The sequence below is a fragment of the Sebastes fasciatus genome, chromosome 18 (genome assembly GCF_043250625.1).
Source record: "Sebastes fasciatus isolate fSebFas1 chromosome 18, fSebFas1.pri, whole genome shotgun sequence".
NCBI lineage: Eukaryota > Metazoa > Chordata > Actinopteri > Perciformes > Sebastidae > Sebastes > Sebastes fasciatus.
In genome coordinates, this window is record NC_133812.1 from 3457069 (window position 1) to 3477233 (window position 20165).

Genomic DNA, 20165 nt, shown 5'->3' on the forward strand with positions numbered 1-20165 from the left:
ACACGGGTCTTGGGGTATGACACATGCGCAGTGTAACTGAAGCTGCGGTCGTGCGTTGCGATTGGCTCAATTTCGGCGAGTGCTGACCAGATTTTACTGCGCATGTGTTGTACCCCAAAGATATGACACGTGACACAGCCTCCTTCAATAGGCCTTGCAGAGCAGCAGGAAGTGGCGAGGAGAGAGAAGAGGGAAGAGGAGAGGGAAGAGGAGAGGGAAGAGGAGAGAGAAGAGGAGAGGGAAGAGGAGAGGAGAGGGAAGAGGAGAGGGAAAGAGCAGCCTCTGACGGGTTAGAGAGATTCCTGCTGAGTCAACATGACCCTTTTTAACATGACTCTAATATCTGGAGGGAGATCAGTCCACTGTTTAGTTGCTGTAACTGAAAAAGCAGTTACAGTCTCCTCTCGCTGATGATCCTGTTCATCTTCCCTATGAGCTGTTAGAATAAATAGTTTAAGGGGTGGTGGTGCTGTAGTATTGTAGTATACGTTGTATTTTTTTGATAATACTGTACTAGTGATACAAGTTTGTTTTTTTGTCCAGCATTTTAAGAGCTTTTTTAAAGGCTAAAGCCTCGTCTAGCATACTGCAAAATACATCGCTTTAACTGTTTCATACTGCATACTACTGAGGAACGCAGTATGTACTGTATACTGCATACTGTGTTCCTCAGTAGTATGCATAAGGTGGTTTTCGAATACAGCCTTACACTTTTCTCTCTTCACACTGCTCTGCCAGCTGTCTCTCTCTCGGTGGTTCTGCAGTCTGAAGCTGTTAACTTTAGTCTGCCTCTGCCTCTGTAGCAGATCGGGTCTTAACTGTGATGTTACTGTACTCTCATTCTGTTGCTTTCCCCTCTCTTCTCTGTCTCAGTGCCTGCTATACACACACACACACACACACACACACACACACACACACACACACACACACACACACACACACACACACACACAAACACACACACACACACACACAAACACAAACACAGCTAAACTTTCCTCTCCAGTGGAATTGCAAAGTCAGCGTGTGCGAACCAGGAAGTGGACGGGTGAACTGGGTCATTGCCCAGCTACACACACACACACACACACATTTAATTGCTACTGCTCTGAGCTCCCAGTGGGACATTTCTTATTTTGAACAGCTGGAAACTGGTGAGCACCCGTCCAATCCCTCTTTGTTTTATGTTTGTTCGAGTAATAATCATGATCATTTCTTTATATACCAAGTTTGTTTTGAGATTTAAAAAGTAAGATACTGACTCGCTGGGCCTGTTTGTAGGTCTGGGAGCCCATTGACGTCAAAGACTCTGTCATCTTTTTGACTTCAGTCTATACTGACCGAGCAGCAGACATGTCTGAGGATTGCAGGATATGTTTGAGGTCATTGTGTCAGTCACACCATTAGCGTGGTTTGGTCCTTAAAAGTGTGATGACACCCAAACATTGCTTCTGGGTTTCCTCTTAACAGGCTTGTTTTGAGAGGCCAGACTGCCGAGTCGATAAAGAACAAGAAAGGCTACATAGAATTAGAAGAAAGGTTCCTGTTTTGCTTTCTTATTTATATGGATCAATTTAGTCATATGGATTGTTAGGGGTGTAACGATGCGTTTTTGCAACAATCCGATTTCCATTGTTCTGATACGATTCAGGACAATATTTGGCTCATCTAGAGCGATATGATACGATACGATTCAACGATTTGAAACCGATACAGTCATTTTTTTTTGCCAGAAATTCAGTCAGTGTGACTGTGAAATAAATATGTGATACTGGACAGAGCAGGTCAGGATTCCTCTAAGTTTTTCTTGTAAGGGAATCAGGGATAAATTAATTATGGATATAAACAAGTAAACAACGATTAATGTCAAATACATACAGCTTTTATTAGAAAATAATAAAAAAAAGTGCAGCTGCAAGTAGAGCTGGGCGATATGGCCTAAAAATAATATTGCAATATTTTAAGGCAATATCGCGATACACGATATATATATCGCGATATTTTCAAATATCCTCTAAGCACTTCATAAATGCTCCGCTTTAACCCTTTGATGCATACAATCACACCGATATGATGATTCTTGTAATCCCTGCAGCATATGTCTCCTTCTTGTTTATATTCATCAGTGGTTTCCGTTGGAACTATTTAAATCTTGCCTGCAAAAAAAGGGGAAATCACAAGTTAAATTTAACAAAGCAGTGTCCAACAGTATTCACTTTAACCAAATAGTTATCTGGCAATACATGCTTTATGTATTTTGATAAATACATAACACACAAGGGTTTTAATGGCGTGTATTAAGTGTAAAGTAACTTATTGTTATGTTTACTAGTAAGCTGTTATAACATTGCTGATAATAAAAATGATTATTTTCCCACTAGTGTAGAAAGACTCACCAATCGCAAGGTGCAGCTTGTGGCCAAAGCAGTCTGGTCCACTTATTCAGGCTCACAGCTTTGGTTCTGTTAGCTGGACGTTCAGATCGGTAGTTGTGGAGTGGTGGGTCACCTCTGTTAGCTGGTTGGACAACTTTTCTCTCACTGAAATGTAGAACTCTGGTAAAGCTTTCTCCGCAAAAAATTTGCGACCAGGCAGTTCATATTTTGGTGTTTTAAGTGTCTTAATTAGTGTTTCGAATCCGGGCTTATCCACTACGCTAACCGGCGTTGCGATGTAGTTGTTTACACCGGCTGTGATTTCTTTGCATTTTGCACTTTTTTTGTCATATGGGATTGCTTTGGAAAGCGAGGAAGCCAGAGTCATTTGCTTCTCTGCTGGTTCTGGTTGCTTTGGTCGTGTTCTCTCTACCGTACTCGCTTTGCCGCTTCAGTTCTTTTGCTTTCTCCGAGCTCCGGGCTTTTTCTCCCCGCTGCTTCCCTCCAAATACAAAAACACACCGGCCGAATACGTCACACACACTCGCCCAGGAGAGAGGTCTGGATGGGAGCGGAGTCTGTGACGTATGTGTAGGAGGGAGCCGAAGGAGAGAGGAAGAGAAGGAAATGCCAAAGCGAGTCTCATGCCAGCGGAGGGGCTTAAAAATATTACAATTTGTAGTCGATGTTCACGATATAGTCATTTTATACACCGCGTTTGGGACAAGCCGCGATACATCGACTATATTCGATGTATCGCCCACCCCTACTCGGAAGTCAAACTTTTTCGGTTTCATGCTCCACTGAGCAACTTTCACAGGAATGAACGGGGCTCCCTGCTTCCAACGCTGTGTCCGTTTCTTCTTTATACATCCATGGGTTAGTATAGAAACTGGACTGATGTGCACAGAATGTACTAGTGTCTCCAGTCTGTGTCCTCCTGACAGTGTTTAGTGAAGGTGTGATGTGGACTTTGTGCTGTCGTCAGGGAGTTTCCCCCCAGGCTGAGAGAATGTGGCAGCTGCTCTGTGACGTCATCGGGATCATTAGCAATAGCTACATTTAGCATACGTGGGCTGTAACTAGCACAATGCCACACTGAGCACGTTGCCATAGTTATGGTGTATTTTGTGTCTCTTTAGCTCACCAGAATGCAGAATCGTCACACACGTTTCAATTACGTGAAACTGCTGCACATTGTTCCACACGTCCCCCCTTTCCCATCCAACCAGCCCTGTTTCACAACACTGTTGCTATCTCAGCTGCCTGTGCATTTTTGTGCACGTATTATCTCCTGCATGTAGAATGGAGATGCATAGTGTTTGTGGTGTAGTTTCCCAGACCACATCCAGAAGTGGTCTGGATGACCACAACTGTGTGTTTTGGCTGCAGTCCAGGGATCTTTTGGGGATATTTTGTGGTGTCAAGTTACAGTCTACTGACGCAGTGTGTATATATCCTCACCTCTGTAATGGGTTAATTTGGGGGTTTAAGGTTGGTGCTAGGATAGTAGGTTTATGGCCAGTGGTTTAGGAATTGAATCACACCACTGGCTGTCTGCTGAAAACAGAACATTCTAACTTTCATCTGCTACCAAACAAACTACGCGCAAATTTACACATTCACCAGCTGAAGACAAATGTTTAAGATTCTAAATTGAAGTTATTCTTTTAAAGCATCCATCCTACCAGACCCGCCACTGTGGTGCTCTCTGAGAAGATTTACTTGGTGTTGTGTAAATGTCTACCGCCCTAGTCACAACTCTCTCTGTAGGGCAGTGCTCCTCCTTTAACCTCTACCTCACTGACCTATAGTGTGCCACTGTCCCCAGTGTCCCTGGTGTCCCACACATGTAGGTTTTTTTAAACTCACTTATATTTTGGTAGATGTGATATATGTTAATGCATAAAAATGTGATGGGCTAGCACATCCCAGATTTCAAAACCAAGGAGGACAAAATACTAACATTTCACTTGTTTAATCGGCTCACATCACAATAGACATACTCTTACGTGTTTCAGCACGGAGCCATCTTCAGAGCTATGTTAAAGGTCCCATATCATGCTCATTTTCAGGTTCATACTTGTATTTTGTGTTTCTACTAGAACATGTTTACATGCTGTAATGTTCAAAAAAACTTTATTTTCCTCATACTGTCAGCCTGAATATACCTGTATTTACCCTCTGAAAAACGCTCCATTTTAGCGCATTTCGACGGAATTGCAACATAATTGCGTTGCTAGGCAACAGCTTGGGTCCATGTGTACTTCCTGTCAGTTGATGACATTCACATACACTGCAACAGGAATAAACTGGGACACACTTAGAATGTTCACATTTAAAATTGTGTAAAAGGTCTAAATATTGTATATTTGTGACATCACAAATGGACAGAAATCCTGACGGCTTGTTTCAAATGCAGAATTTCTGAATACGGGCTGTGTGTATTTCCCTGTGGATTGAGCGTTTCGATACTTTCACAGTATTTATATAGGACTTAAGCCTGCTTTATAATAAAAAAATCATGAAAATCTCGGCTTTTTTATAATATGGGACCTTTAATGCATATCAAAAACACGGCTGCAACAGTGAGCATAAATTTCCCCTTTGTCTGCTAGAACGTAGTCTTCAAAATAAAAAAATCCACTTATTTCTTCAAAATTTTCAAAATAATTTTGTCAGAGGAATTTTTATTTTGATGAAAAATATTGCCCGTTATCTAAATCAAATCTCATCAAATCTCCTGTATAAATATGGAAATAATATTATTGTTTGGTATGGATGCACTGATCCAACTTTTTCAGACCCGATATACCGATACAGATACCTGGGCTTTCCTAACTTTGTAAAACAAAATGTAACAAATAAATACATAGATATACATTTTTATTATTTTCATTATTATTATTTTTTTTTTATTATTAAAATAATAAATCTTACACCAGCAACTTGGTAAAAAAAAATCTTCAAATTAACAAGAAATGCAGTTCAAGTGTAAATCTTTTTTTAATGCAGCAACAGATTGGTCAAAAACAATGCTTCCCACTTATTGCTGTGTGTCTGTGTTTTTTTTTTTTTTGTTTTTTTTTAGGAATTGAAGAAGGAATCCAAAGAGGTCAAGGAAACAAAGACTGAGCCAAAAGAGGAGGCCTCTCAGCCTCAGAGGAGAGAGAAGAGTGCAGGAAACGTGGCCAACCTGGTTCAGAGGATGAGCACCATCGGCATCCCGACCGGCGGCTTCCTGCCTCAGCCACCGGCGGCTGCAAAGAGTAAGACGCTGTGGAATAATAACACCTGTAAATAATTGTCAGAGTTTGGTTTACCAGAGTGGGACATGGTTAGCACATATTTGCAAATATTACTTCACCTGCTGTGTGTGCGCTCATGTGTCCTTTGGCATACCAACACCGTGTCCGGTCTTGCTCTAAGATCCTATCATGGGTGTCTTTGTCTTCTCCCACCTCGCTACAGTTACTATGTTCCTATCCTTTCAGAATGACACGTTTAGTGAGGATTCCCAAGCACAGAGCTCAACTTCAGGGGAAAATGCAACTGCAAACACAACAGCACTGTTAAAGCCTGCCGATGCATTTCTGTCGCCACATTTGAAATGATATACGGTATAATATGGCCAGTGAAAGAGCATGAAATAGTATGTAGAGCTATTCTGAAACAGGTCTAACACATATATTAAAGGGATAGTTTGGGTGTTTTGAAATGGGGTTGTACAAGGTACTTATCTATAATCAGTGTATTACCTACAGTAGATGGCGGTCGGCACGCCCCCAGTTTGGAGAAGCAGAATATTTTCACCGCTATACCTTGCCATCAGACAGCCCTTTCTGATTGGGCCAATCAGTCAAAACAAAAAAAATAAATAATGTACGTGTGTATATGTATAGGAAATTAATATATGCACCAATACAACTTCAAATCAATAAGTACAAAATGAAGCAATAACCTGGTTAACCCTGCCGGACTGACCCTGCTGACCTGTTCCGGAGGTCCCTGACGCTGCGCCCCCCCTCGACTCTATCGTTGTTATAACTGTTATTATTGTTCTAATTGTTATTATTATTATTATAATTAATTATGTTCCTTGCTCATTTATTTATTTTGTTATTTCCTTCCCTTTGCTTCCCCTTAGTTAGCCTTAGTTAAAGGGACTGTTTGTAACTTCTTACACGTATAAATCAGGTCGGTGTCCCGGTGTTCTCTCTAGCTCCACCTCTCACGTGCATGCGCGCACACTACACACTGTAGAAGACGGGAGTCTGAAGCAGGACAACGCAGTATCAGCACTGATTCATGGAGAGACCTTCGTCTGGTCAGCTAACATTACTGCCAAGCAGCTGAAATATAGAGTGATATTGTGCTTTTAGCTGACGTGTGTCTCATCACTGTTTTGAGCGATGCTCGTTCATGTCTATGTAGAGCGAGCACAAGTGCGAGCAACAGGACGCTGACTTTCGTTGACTTAACGGCCACAGGTGTCGCTGTTAACAAGACATTTCTGACAGCCCTTTCCGACGGGGAACTGAAGCAGTTACTGTATATCCATCTATGCTAGACTTTCTCAAAGAGGGGTGTAGATTTAGTCAAATATGTTTTAAAAATAAAATTCAAATATTTCTTAAACCGTCTGCGAGCCTAGTAACAAGTAGCATAGATGTGTTTTTGATATTAAAACAACATCTCCTTTTCATTCGTCCTCATTTTTGACAGAATCACGAAGACCAGACGTGCGCTCGCTCGTGGTGTGTTTACTTTATAGTCCGTTTGTGGCGCTCGTGTTTGACGTCATGTCTGCGACAAGCTTTTATTTACTGCGTGCGGGAAGAACACAAAAGAGGAATGGCTAAACCAAGAGCTAAAGTGAATCAAACACGATATATCGTGGCTGGATTATTTACACGATATTACTATTTTCATGTTTTTAATACCGCGATTACCGCAAAAATGCCCTAGTAGCAAACCCTTTGTCTTCAGCTTGGATGCAGCGTCTTGTGCTTGTCCTCACACATTCACGTCAGCGCTATTTCTTCTTTGGTTGTTACATTTCCTGTGTGCAGCTCTTGCTGCTTGTTCAGCAGGGTGTGTCACAGGATCACCTTGCAGAAATAAGTCCCAGAGGCCCTTTGACTGCCCTCCCACTTCCTGGATCTGCACCTTGCTTGCTTGCTTACTTTCTCACCTGTTCCAGTTCTCACCCCCCCACCCACCCCTTCACACTCTGACATTCTAGAGGAGACGGAGACATGCCAGTGGCGTGCCCGCAGCCGCGGCTCATCCCCATTTGATAAAAACACAGACTGGCACATGCACATGTGAGGCCACGCAACAGGTTGGTTGACTAACTGGTGTTTTTTTCTTTGAACCCGCCTCTCACAGAGCCCAAGAAGAGGCAGTGCAAGGTTCTGTTTGACTATCAGCCGCAGAACGAAGACGAGCTGGAGCTGAAAATCGGAGACCTCGTTGAGATCGTTGAAGAGGTACTTATAACGCATGCATCGACTTCATAGATGTCAAATATATCTACCCCCAATTTGTATTAAGTTCACCATCTGTGATCGGCTTTCTTTTTGGAAAGGTTGAGGAAAGCAGGAAATGGCATTTCCTGTGATATCCGCCTTGGCCCTTTTGAATTGGTGACCTTTTGGGTGTTTAGGATAAACAAGACGGCAGGCTTCAGGTGTAATATTACAACCAAGGGGATGTATTTAGTGAAGATACACCAACTGTTAACAGAGTTACAGTGCAGGCAAGTCAGAACAAGTAAGACAGGACTGTGAGTTAATCCTGTATGCAGCAAGAAGTGCTAATAATAGGTTAAAGGGAAATGTGTGTGTGAAGGCCTTTGAAAAATAATGTGCGTATTACAATATAAAAATTGTAGGGCTGTTAAAGTTAACACGATAATAATATCTTGTAGCGAAGGAGGTTAAATAACGCGCCAAACTTGGCGAGGAAAAACTGTCATGGCCATTTTCAAAGGGGTCCCCTTGACCTCTGACCTCCAGATCAGTGAATGTAAATGGGTTCTATGGGTACCCACGAGTCTCCCCTTTACAGACATGCCCACTTTATGATAATCACATGCAGTTTGGGTCAAGTCATAGTCAAGTCAGCACACTGACGCACTGACAGCTGTTGTTGCCTGTTGGGCTGCAGTTTGCCATGTTATGATTTGAGCATATTGTTTTATGGTAAATGCAGTACCTGTGAGGGTTTCTGGACAATATCTGTCATTGTTTTGTGTTGTTAATTGATTTCCAATAATAAATATATATACATTTCCATAAAGCAGCATATTTGCCCACTCCCATGTTGATAAGAGCATTAAATACTTGCATATATCCCTTTTAAGGTACATTATGAACAGATAAAAAATGTGCGATTAATCGCGCTAAAATATTTTTTATCAACTGACAGCCCTAAAAAACGTAAACATGTTATTTAATAATACTAATTGCAACAAATACACAACATTTCACAGTTTTTATTCTGAATTTTGTGTTATTTACTTGGCAGGGTTGGTTATTGTTTTTTTTAGTTTTTTTTTAAAGATGAGCTTTTGTGCTTTTTCTCTTTCCTTTACTGTGTTATATAGTTTTTTGTGCATGTAAAAGGTCTGCAAAGTTACAAAGCCCTAGGCCAAAGGGAGTAACTCTCCCCCACAGAAACACTGCTCCTGAACGGCCTGAAACACCTCGCTCGAAGTCCCGCCTTTTTCTTCCGTAACGTGGCGATGTTACCAAGTAACATATTTGCATAATACCTGCCTAGAGGGCTAGTTTGGCATGCCCTCAAACAAAAAAGCTAGTTGGAGCTGAGCTGGAGCGGAGTCTGAAGAGTTCGGTTCGATTGACCAATCCCAACAGAGTGGGGCCAGCTGACCAATCAGAGACTGGGCTGGTCTGTTTCAGACAGAGGGTGAAAAAGAGGTTCTGCAGCATAGCCCGTATGAGAAAAATAAAGCCTTTTTTGAACATTAAAACATTTACACTAGGCCTGTCAATCAGTTCAAATATTGAATCGCAAATTAATCGCACATTTTTTACCTGTTCAAAATATAACTTAAAGGGAGATTTGTCAAGTATTTAATACTCTTATCAACATGGGAGTGGGCAAATATGCTGCTTTATGCAAATGTATGTATTTATTATTGGAAATCAATTAACAACACAAAACAATGACAGATATTGTCCAGAAACCCTCACAGGTACTGCATTTAGCATAAAACAATATGCTCAAATTATAACATGACAAACTGCAGCCCAACAGACAACAAGGGGAGACTCGTGGGTACCCATAGAACCCATTTCCATTCACATATCTTGAGGTCAGAGGTCAAGGGACGCCTTTGAAAATGGTAATGCCAGTTTTTCCTCGCCAAAATATAGCGCAAGTTTGGAGCGTTATTTAACCTATTCTAGTTTCATATGATACCAGTATCTTCACTCTAGCTTTAAGACTGAGTCCGCTACTTCCTAAAAATCACAAGTTGTGTGACAGAAATTAGTGGCGTTAAAAGAAATTTGCGTTATTATCGCGTTAACTTTCACAGCTCTAAAGTAAACATGTTCCAGTAGAAACCCAAAATGCAAGTATACACCTGAAAATTAGCATAATAGATCCTCATTAATTAGGGCCCGAGCACTGACAACGTCGGGCCAGCGAAGGCCCTATTGAAACTGAAAGGATTCTTCTTATTATGGCCCGAGCACTGACCGAAGGTCGGTGAAGGCCCTATTGTAATTTGTCCATTTATTATTAGGGCCCGAGCACCGACAACGTTATTGAACCTGTAGCATTTATTATAATTATTCAGGTAAATTAATCGCCTCTTTGAAAACTTTGCGGTGAAAAATGTAATATTTTTACGGGTCTCGGGCTTGGGTTTTGCAAAATGTCTCGCTAGCGCCCCCTAGAAAGTTGGAAAAATTGAGCCCCTCGCTACGGTTTTACCTACATGTATGAAATTTGACAGATAGATGTAACATGTGGAGACACAAATAAAATGCCTCTTGGAGGTATGCCCAAAACTCAACAGGAAGTCGGCCATTTTTAATTTAATGTGCGATTTTCGCCCATTTTTAGCGTTTTATAGGCCGTGCATTTTAACGAATTCCTCCTACAGATTTCATCAGAACGACTTGAAATTTGGTCAGGACCATCTTAAGACCTTAAGGATGAAAACGTATTCAAATGGTGAGTTTTCACTGAACCACCTGACCGTGGCGTGGCGGCCATTTTGAACCATTTGCCATGAAACATGAGGTTGTTGTAACTCAACTGCCCATAGTCCGATCTGCCCCAAATTTCTCAGGCATGATGGGGGTCCAGTCCTGACGACATGTACATGCAAAAATATACTCATAGCCACGCCCCCTTTCATAACTCGTGAACCGTTTGTCGTAGAGTCTTGTGGCAGGCGTCATTGTACTCATCAGAGTTCATTATGCCTGGCCGCGTCGATCGACATCCTGCCAGTACCCCCGACGCGCGGGAAGGTGCGAGGGCCCGTTCATCGCTGCTCGCAGCTTTAATTAATAATTATATCATATATCTATAGCACCTTACTGTATATGTGCAGCATTAGTGGCACTAGTGGATTTTTAGTGGAGCTGTTGAGCTACCTAAGACGTCACTGCCTGAGGACGCTCAGATCCTCCGGATTTCTTTGCATTAGAACTTACTGAAACAAATCCCATTACTTTGCCAGCAGGTTTATATAACGTTACAATGTCTTCTGTGCAGGTCGAAGAGGGCTGGTGGAACGGCGCCATCAACGGCAAGTCGGGACTGTTTCCCTCTAACTTTGTCAAAGAGCTAGACGCCACAGGAGAGGACGGAGAGTCCAACGACACGACGGCAGACGAGGCGGGTAAGACGGACAACGAGCAGGGCTTCATTAATGTGAAGGGGTTGCAACGTAGCAGTTGGGGGAAAAAAAACATCAGAGAAGGAGTGTAGTGACGGAGCTGTTCAGGTGTTACTGCGGCCCAGCTAAAAACAAGCCTCAACAAGAAGTTTAGCCCGAGAGTTCAGTCTGCAGCTGGCTGTTTCTAAGCCTTTTTGTCTGCTGGTTATGACTTGGAGCTACAGCAGATGAAAGGGGAATAAAATGTATTTTTTAGGATACAAGACAAATCATGTATCCTATATAGAATATTGCAGCCGAAAGGCAAAGCAGTAAGATGCGATACTCGTGGGATGAATTCACCCCCGTCGTATCTCCTCCGCAGATGGAATTGGAATGGAAAGCAGCTCCCCCGTACCGGCCTCAGGAAACGGAGTCATCGCTCAGCCCAAGAAGATCCGAGGCGTCGGCTTCGGAGACATTTTCAAAGAGGGGTCGGTCAAACTAAAGGCCCGACTGCCGAGCCCCGAAACGGAGGAAAGGAAGGACAGAGTAAGTGGGAACGCAAGCTCGTAATATATACACTATATGAAATGTTGTTAAAGCTGAATTGTGCATGTATGTAACACTGCAAAATGTTGCGTACTCACTAGGGCCAGGTATCGCTTCTCGATATACCACTCAGGTATCGACCGAAATAAACCCAGCACCGAGTAACATCGAAACTTCTCCAGTCAGACGACGCCTGCAGTTGATTCTTTTTGAACCCAGATACTAGAAAAAAATTATAACATATAAATATATATATATATATATACAGACGTAGGCAAAATCGTTGGTAACCTTCCGTTAAAGAAAGAAAAATCCACAAAGAAACTGAGAAAAGTAAAAGTAATAATAAATAATAATTTATTGAAAATTAACTAATGAAAATGAGACATTGCTTTTGAATTTTGGTTCAACAGAATCATTTTAAAAAACAAACTAATGAAACTGGCCTGGACAAAAATGATGGTACTCTTAACTTAATATTTAGTTGCACAACCTTTTGAGGCAATCACTGCAATCAAGTGATTTCTGTAACTCTCAATGAGACTTCTGCACCTGTCGACAGGTATTTTGGCCCACTCCTCGTGCGCAAACTGCTCCAGCTGTCTCAGGTTTGAAGGGTGCCTTCTCCAGACTGCATGTTTCAGCTCCTTCCACAGATGTTCAATAGGATTTAGATCAGGGCTCATAGAAGGCCACTTCATAACAGTCCAATGTTTAGTTCTTAGTCATTCTTGGGTGTTTTTAGCTGTGTTTTGGGTCATTATCCTGTTTGAGGACCCATGACCTGCAACTGAGACCAAGCTTTCTGACACTGGGCAGCACATTTCGCTCCAGAATGCCTTGATAGTCTTGAGATTTCATTGCACCCTGCACAGATTCAAGACACCCTGTGCCAGATGCAGCAAAGCAGCCCCAGAACATAACCGAGCCTCCTCCATGTTTCACATTAGGTACAGTGTTCTTTTCTTTGGATGCTTCATCTCTTCGTCTGTGAACATAGAGCTGATGTGACTTGCCAAAAAGCTCCAGTTTTGTCTCATCTGTCCAAAGGACATTCTCCCAGAAGCTTTGTGGCTTGTCAATATGCATTTTGGCAAATTCCAGTCTCGCTTTTTTATGATTTGGTGTCCTCCTGGGTCGTCTTCCATTAAGTCCACTTTGGCTCAAACAGTGACGGATGGTGCGATCTGACACTGATGTACCTTGACCTTGGAGTTCACCTCTAATCTCTTTGGAAGTTGTTCTGGGCTCTTTGGTTACCATTCGTATTATCCGTCTCTTCGATTTGTCATCAATTTTCCTCTTGCGGCCACGTCCAGGGAGGTAGGCTACAGTCCCGTGGACCTTAAACTTCTGAATAATATGAGCAGCTGTAGTCACAGGAACATCAAGCTGCTTGGAGATGGTCTTATAGCCTTTACCTTTAACATGAAGGTCTATAATGTTCTTTCTGATCTCCTGAGACAACTCTCTCCTTAGCTTTCTGTGGTCCATGTTCAGTGTGGTACACACCATGATACCAAACAGCACAGTGACTACTTTTCACCCTTTAAATAGGCAGGCTGACTGATTACAAGTTTGAAGATACCTGTGATGCTAATTACAGGACACACCTTAGTTTAATATGTCCCTATGGTCACATTATTTTACATCTTTTCTAGGGGTACCATCATTTTTGTCTAGGCCAGTTTCATCAGTTTGTTTTTTAAAATGATTCTGTTGAACCACAATTCAAAAGCAACAGCTGATTTTCATTAGTTAATTTTCAGTAAATTTTTATTTATTATTACTTTTGTCAGTTTCAAGTTATTTCAGTGACCATTGTGGGTTTTTCTCTCTTTAACGGAAGGTTACCAACAACTTTGCCTACGTCTGTATATATATATATATATATATATATATTTATTTGTATGCTTTTGCTCGCAGCCAATCACCGCAAGCGTTCTTTGGTTTAATGCGATGTGTGATTGGCCCACTACCACAGCAGGTACAACCAGTACATCCTGGGGGTGGTGAAGTCCAGCGCGGTGTCGAGACGAAGTCGGCAGTTCGAAGTTCCGAGATGCCTCCAAAACGTTCAAAAGTATTGGTTATATTACACACCTGTACGTTCGATAAAAATAAAGCATTTTACGCAATCGAATGCTTGGATCTCACATGATGGATATTGAATGAAGTAGAAAAAAAAGGTATCAAATGAAGTACTATACTCTCTATTGGTATCACTTAAAAGGTACTGGTATTGGTACTGGTATCGTATTTTTTTTTTTAATATTTAATCGCAAAAACATTTTTTTATCTGTTCAAAATGTACCTTAAAGGGAGATTTGTCAAGGATTTAATACTCTTATCAACATGGGAGTGGACAAATATGCTGCTTTATGCAAATGTATGTATATATTTATTATTGGAAATCAATTAACCACACAAAACAATGACAGATATTGTCCAGAAACCCTCACAGGTACTGCATTTAGCATAAAACAATATGCTCCAATCATAACATGGCAAACTGCAGCCCAACAGACAACAACAGCTGTCAGTGTGTCAGTGTGTCAGTGTGCTGACTTGACTATGACTTGCCCCCAAACTGCATGGGATTATCATAAAGTGGGCATGTCTGTAAAGGGGAGACTCGTGGGTACCCAGAGAACCCATTTACATTCACTGATCTTGAGGTCCGAGGTCAAGGGACCGCTTTTGAAAATGGCCATGACAGTGTTTCCTCGTTAAAATTAAGCCCTCTACAACCTAAAAATTGCAAGTTGCGTTAATGCGTTAAAGAAATGAGTGGCTTTAAAATGAATTTGCGTTCATGCGTTATTTTACGTTAACTTTGACATCCCTATGATTAAGGATGCACCGATACCAGTATCGGGTATCGGGTCCGAAACCGTGCTCATGTACTCGTACTCGCAAAACGGCTCCGATACAACGGCACCGATACCACTTTATGGCAGCGTGACGTTAACCTCTCGTCACCATCTTTTGGGTCCTATCGCACGCGCTCACGCTCCACCTCCCCGACGGTGCGGTGCAGGTTGCCTCACTGTCATTGCGCCACGGGGTTTTGCTTGCACCCTCTGACTGCGTTAGACTCCTTGGTCCGTGTTTCAAGACGGGTCGGGTGGGTTGCCGACATCGCCGCGGACCCCTGGCGCCTTTTACGTGGGCCGAGCCCCGCCCTGGGGGGCACGACGTGGTTGGGGCGCACTGAGGACAGTCCTCCCCGGTCGACAGTCGCACCGGGTGCAGGGGGCCCCCTGGGAGAGAGGGCGCAGCGAGCACTTTGTCCACGGCCCTGGGAAGCATCTTCACCCTGAGCCTTTCCAAGCCGACCTAGAGCCGGTTGCGGCGCACCCCCTCATATGCGGGACTCCCCATCCTGCCGTGTGTCGCTCACACCCTCCAGCTGGCTGTTAACGAGGGTCTTTTGGCACAGAGAAGTACTCGTATCGGTACTCGGTATCGGCGAGTAACCAAATGTACTTGTACTCGGTCTGAAAAAAAGTGGTATCAGTGCATCCCTACTTATGATAACCACCTTTACCTTCCAAATTGGTTGGACAACACGTCGTAGGAACAAGGTTTTTTTTCCCAGCATAACCCAACACCTACTAGTCCACATAATGAAAAATACTTCGGACCTTTCCCTCTGCGGTCTCCTGCCTGAATGTTTCTTTGAACTGACTTTTGATGACTCACAGCAGCTCCAGTCCAGTGTGATATGACGGAGCAGCCAATCAAATGCCTTTTGAGTAGGCCTGTTGTGTTATTATAATTTTTTTTTATACCCGTTTACTACAGAAATAATCTAGTCAAAGGCCTTTATAACCTTGATTTATCATTCTCACTTCATCAGTGATCTTTTTGTTGAGCTGACATCAGGCTATTTCATATTTCCTCATTTTGTAGCCTTTCTCTTTCAGAATAAAGAGATTAATATTTAGCAAGCAACTTATGCAAATCAACTGGGCTCATTTACATCTGTAGTCTCGGTGAAGTGAAATACATGCAAAACGCTGCACTCCGAGCGACAGTAATTTTGCGGCAGGCTACGTAAACATCTTCCGTAGTGTCAGTGACATCTCTTAACTACATCTACGTGATGTGTGATGTCTCTATGCTTAATGTCTGTGTTGTTTTAGAGGAAGTGTCCCGGGTCGGCCTTTTTTTTTTTGAGAGGTCCGTTGTTTACTGCCCACACTGAAGGAACGAACCCGGTTCATGTGAAGTTTCTGTTTGATGTGAACACACTTGTTTTGCTGTCATCAGCACACGTACAGTACATGACATCAAATACAAGCAGGAAACACCATTTAAAACTGACGCACAGTTTGGGATTGATGGCCGGTAACTTCCTTCTACCTCCGCACAGACTCGATTGAAACAAATATATCGATTCTGACATTAAAAAATCAATTTAAAAAAAAAAAAAAAGTTTTCCCCCACCCCTACTGACTATGGATAAGTACCTCATTCAGCCCCACCCACAAAACATCCAAACTTTAACGTGCTATAACGATTAATAACACCCGGTAGGCTCACTGCTTCGTTTAAGCATGTAACCCCCCGTTCTGAATCTCTCCCGTTTTCCTTCTCTCTTCCTCTTCACAACAGCCCTCGCACTCTCTTTCACCACTAACACGGCTTCCTTCACTCTCCTCCACTCCTCACATATACCGCCACATGTCGCATGCTCTTGCACTCTCCTCTTCACAGCCAACGATCTCTCCATTTGGCCTTCACTTACTGCTCTGTCCTCTGCCTGCAGTAGCAGCAAGGACATGCCTGCTTGTGACAATTTTTGACTTTTCTTTGGTACTTTTAGCAGGTTAATGCATTCATTTATGTGATTACAGCAGCATAGTAGTACTCCCTTTTTATTTGTATCTTCTTTATTTCCATCTAGTCTTTTTTTTACTCACTAATCATCACTTCCAAGCAGAAAAAAGGCACAGGCCTTCCGTGTTTCACTGTTTTACTTTCTCTCTTTCTTTCCATGTCTTCTACAATCCTTAACTGCAAACCCCCCCCCTAACCCCAAATTAACAGCATCATTCATAAACATTTCTACTCGATAGCACGGAGTCGTGATCAGACTGCTCCGCCTCATTTGGTTCAGGCACAAACCGTACTCCGGACTCCTCCACATATCCACTCATGTGCGATAAATCATTTCCATCTGTATGGTTTTGCTTCATTTTAGCCAATCCCATCATTACCATCTGCCGCAAAGCCCGCCCATCCCAACATGACAGACTCGCAGAGAGCGGACGCGGATGGCAAATCCAAAGGTAAAAAAAACACTGTAAACGTACTGAAAAATGATGCTTTGACGTGTTGAAAAGTGTGTTTTTTACTGTCACAGTTCCTCATCAGTGTGAGGAGGGGGCGGGGGGTGGAAAAACGGCTTGTCCTGTTTACTTCTAAAGTTGGCGTGCATCTGTGATTAGTTACAGCTCCACTGTGTAGTTTCGATATCCCGAAACATCATTGTAAATACTGGAGAAAGAAAGAAAAGAATTACCCTCAAGGAAGTGAATTGTTTGTGTTTGGTGCCGTTTTACGTACCATTTTTAAGGCATTTCGTGCTCGTCTGTGTGCTCACACGAATAATAAATGGCTGCATACGTGCACGTCTAGTATGCTCCCTTTGGTTTCCTGAATCCTTGACAAGACCCCATTGTTTCTGTTTCCTCAGCGAAAGAGTACTGTAAGGTCACGTTTGCTTTCGAGGCTACGAACGAGGACGAGCTGACCATCAAGGAGGGCGAAATCATCCACATCCTGAGCAAGGTGAGTTTTTTTTAACTGCTTTGCTCGTTCAGGTCGACCATCCTTCGTGAATTTTCAGTCCAAAAAAAAACAAGACTGCTTTCTTTTGGCAAGCGTGACTTGTAGACCTCCTCCAGAGCTGAGAGCTGTGTCCCAATGATCTCTCTCTCTGCTCTGGAGATGACACGCCGGGGTGCTTTCCAGCTGATGTACCACACAGAGATACAGTTTGTGAGGATGTTCTCCATGGTGCAACAATAGAAAGTCACCAGCAGTTGTTGGGGCAGACCAGCTTTCCTCAGCGTCCTCAAGAAAAACAGCCTTTGTTGTGCTTTCTTAACAAGTGCAGCCGTGTTAATGGACCAAGTGAGGTCTTTCTGAGATGTGAATACGAGATATCAGCTCTGTAAATGGATAGATGTTGTTAAGTTCTGGCTGTTCCTGATGGGACGTCTGTGTTCCCAGCATGCCTAGTGGTTTTAGAATCTCTTCTGTACTAAAGGTCAGATGTTAGATGGATCATCTGATTTACAGATTTACAGCTCCCCTGTAAGAGAATTTAACAGAAGATACACACATTGATCATAAGGAGGATTATTCTAAAACAAAAACACATTCTGGAGTAGTAAATGCACAGTTAGAACCAGTGTTACAACCATAGAAATAGAATTAGGAGTAGAATGGACATTCTCATTCAAATCAACAAAACAGGATGGTCGGGGCATCGGCCATTTTTATGTGTACCGTTGCCACAGCGGCCGTCGTAGCGGACCGACTTCCGTATAAACTAAACCGACTTGCGGCAAGTCTGGGACTCGCCGAGGTGAGGTTTTGCAGTAACAACGACTAAATCGAGCATAGGAGTAGTGACATTACGAGTAGGGATGCACCGATACCACATTTATTCAGACCGAGTACAAGCACTTACATTTGGGTACTCGCCGATACGAGTACCGATACGAGTACTTCTCTGTGCCAAAAGACCCTCGTTAACAGCCAGCTGGAGGGTGTGAGCGACACACGGCAGGCTGGGAGTCCCGCATACGAGGAGGTACCGGACCCGATACTGGTATCGGTGCGTCCCTAGTTACGAGGCAAATAGAAAAATGTAAATGAGTCAAATTGAACAACTTAATGCTTCATTAACACACTCTGGTCACAGCAGAGGAAAGCACACTGCTATCACCAGATGAGTGACAGCTTTGTTCGGCTCGTTTTCTGTAAGCAGCGTGGCATTGGAAGCATGGCGAAATTAGCAAGCGAGCTAGCTAGCGGACACTTGGCTGGTTAGCTCTTGGACTGGTTTCACCAGGCTTTAGTGTCGATTGTGGAAAATGAGCTGGTGGCCGGGCGCCGGGCCTAAACTGTCCCTCTGCCTGGGGACAAGCTACCTAGCTACCTAGCTAACTAGCCAGCCAGCTGTCACCGGGAGCTGCATCCGTTCTCTTCTCGGCGAGCTGCGAACCATGGATGTATAAAGAGAGCTGGATACAGCGTTGGAGGTGGGCTCCCTGTCATTCCTGTGAGAGTTGCTCAGTGGCGCGTGAAGCCAAAATGACTCGACTGCCGAGAGCTAAAATACCCGGATCATCCGGCGATCTTCCTTTAACTCCGCCTCCCAGCCCTCGGTCTGGGTCTCATACACATGAACGGAGGAAGGGAAATAACTCTGGATTCAGCTATTAGTGCATTTTACAACTTTTAGGACCTGATGATTTAAATAAAGTCTTTTCAAGTGTTCATACCGGGAAGTTGGTTTACCTAAAAAATTATCCTCTGAGTTACAGACGTCTCTTTCCCAATGTACGTCTATGGGAAAAAGCCCTTTTTGGCATCGCATGACTGACACGGAAGTTGTATTTCAACCGTTCGGCCACTACGGAAATTGGCTTCAAAGCCCGGCGCTCTTCCTCGAGGGCTCGGCTGCAACCACAGGCTCCCCCTTTGGGTTCTGTTGTCACCATAACAACTAACAACAATTTATTTTGTAATGGTCAAATCACCGCCGCAAACAGTCCAATGACCCCTTCTACTCTTATTTTATTTCTATGGTTGCATATTTGTCGAGGCGTTTACAAACGATTGTCATCTTTTAATTCATTCATTTCTTATTTGTGTGTCCTCTAAAATTGACTCATCGTCAGTAGCATCTCTCTGTCACGCCTGTGTATTTTTGTAAAGGCCCATTTAGTCGTCTGATCTAACCCAGAGAATAGGCACCGGGTCCCCTCCTAATGGGTCATTCAGGAGTAAAGGATTACATGGCAACCGGCCCGCACATAGAGATACACAGACTGTGTTTGGCTCGGCTCAGCTGCCTCTGGCATGCTGTCGAGGTATGACGACTCTGACTAAGAGAGGCTGTTAGTTCATAGCATAGAGAATGATGATGACACATAACCGTGACTCCTTCAGCTCCCCCTACTTAGACTTTATAAGACCACCATCTAGTGGACACCGTTGGGAAGTGCTCGATAAATGATTGCTTCTTTTCTTTTACTAGTGACTTTCACTTTGGGACAGTGTTCAGTTAAGGGTCTTCTGAATCTGCTTCTTGCTGCAAAAATAAAGAAATGACATGCGTATAAGAGAGA

At 43.1% G+C, this 20165-nt stretch overlaps 1 protein-coding gene across 2 annotated transcripts in view; it reads left to right on the forward strand.

Moving 5' to 3' along the window:
* Positions 1-20165, forward strand: part of cd2ap (CD2-associated protein) — an 86914-nt gene that overhangs the window by 25783 nt on the left and 40966 nt on the right. For both annotated transcript variants that reach the window (XM_074616268.1, XM_074616267.1), the window contains exons 3-8: positions 5470-5647; positions 7770-7870; positions 11139-11265; positions 11627-11793; positions 17003-17090; positions 17498-17592. In XM_074616268.1, coding sequence (XP_074472369.1) covers positions 5470-5647; positions 7770-7870; positions 11139-11265; positions 11627-11793; positions 17003-17090; positions 17498-17592 — 756 coding nt within the window. The remainder of the gene's footprint in view (positions 1-5469; positions 5648-7769; positions 7871-11138; positions 11266-11626; positions 11794-17002; positions 17091-17497; positions 17593-20165) is intronic.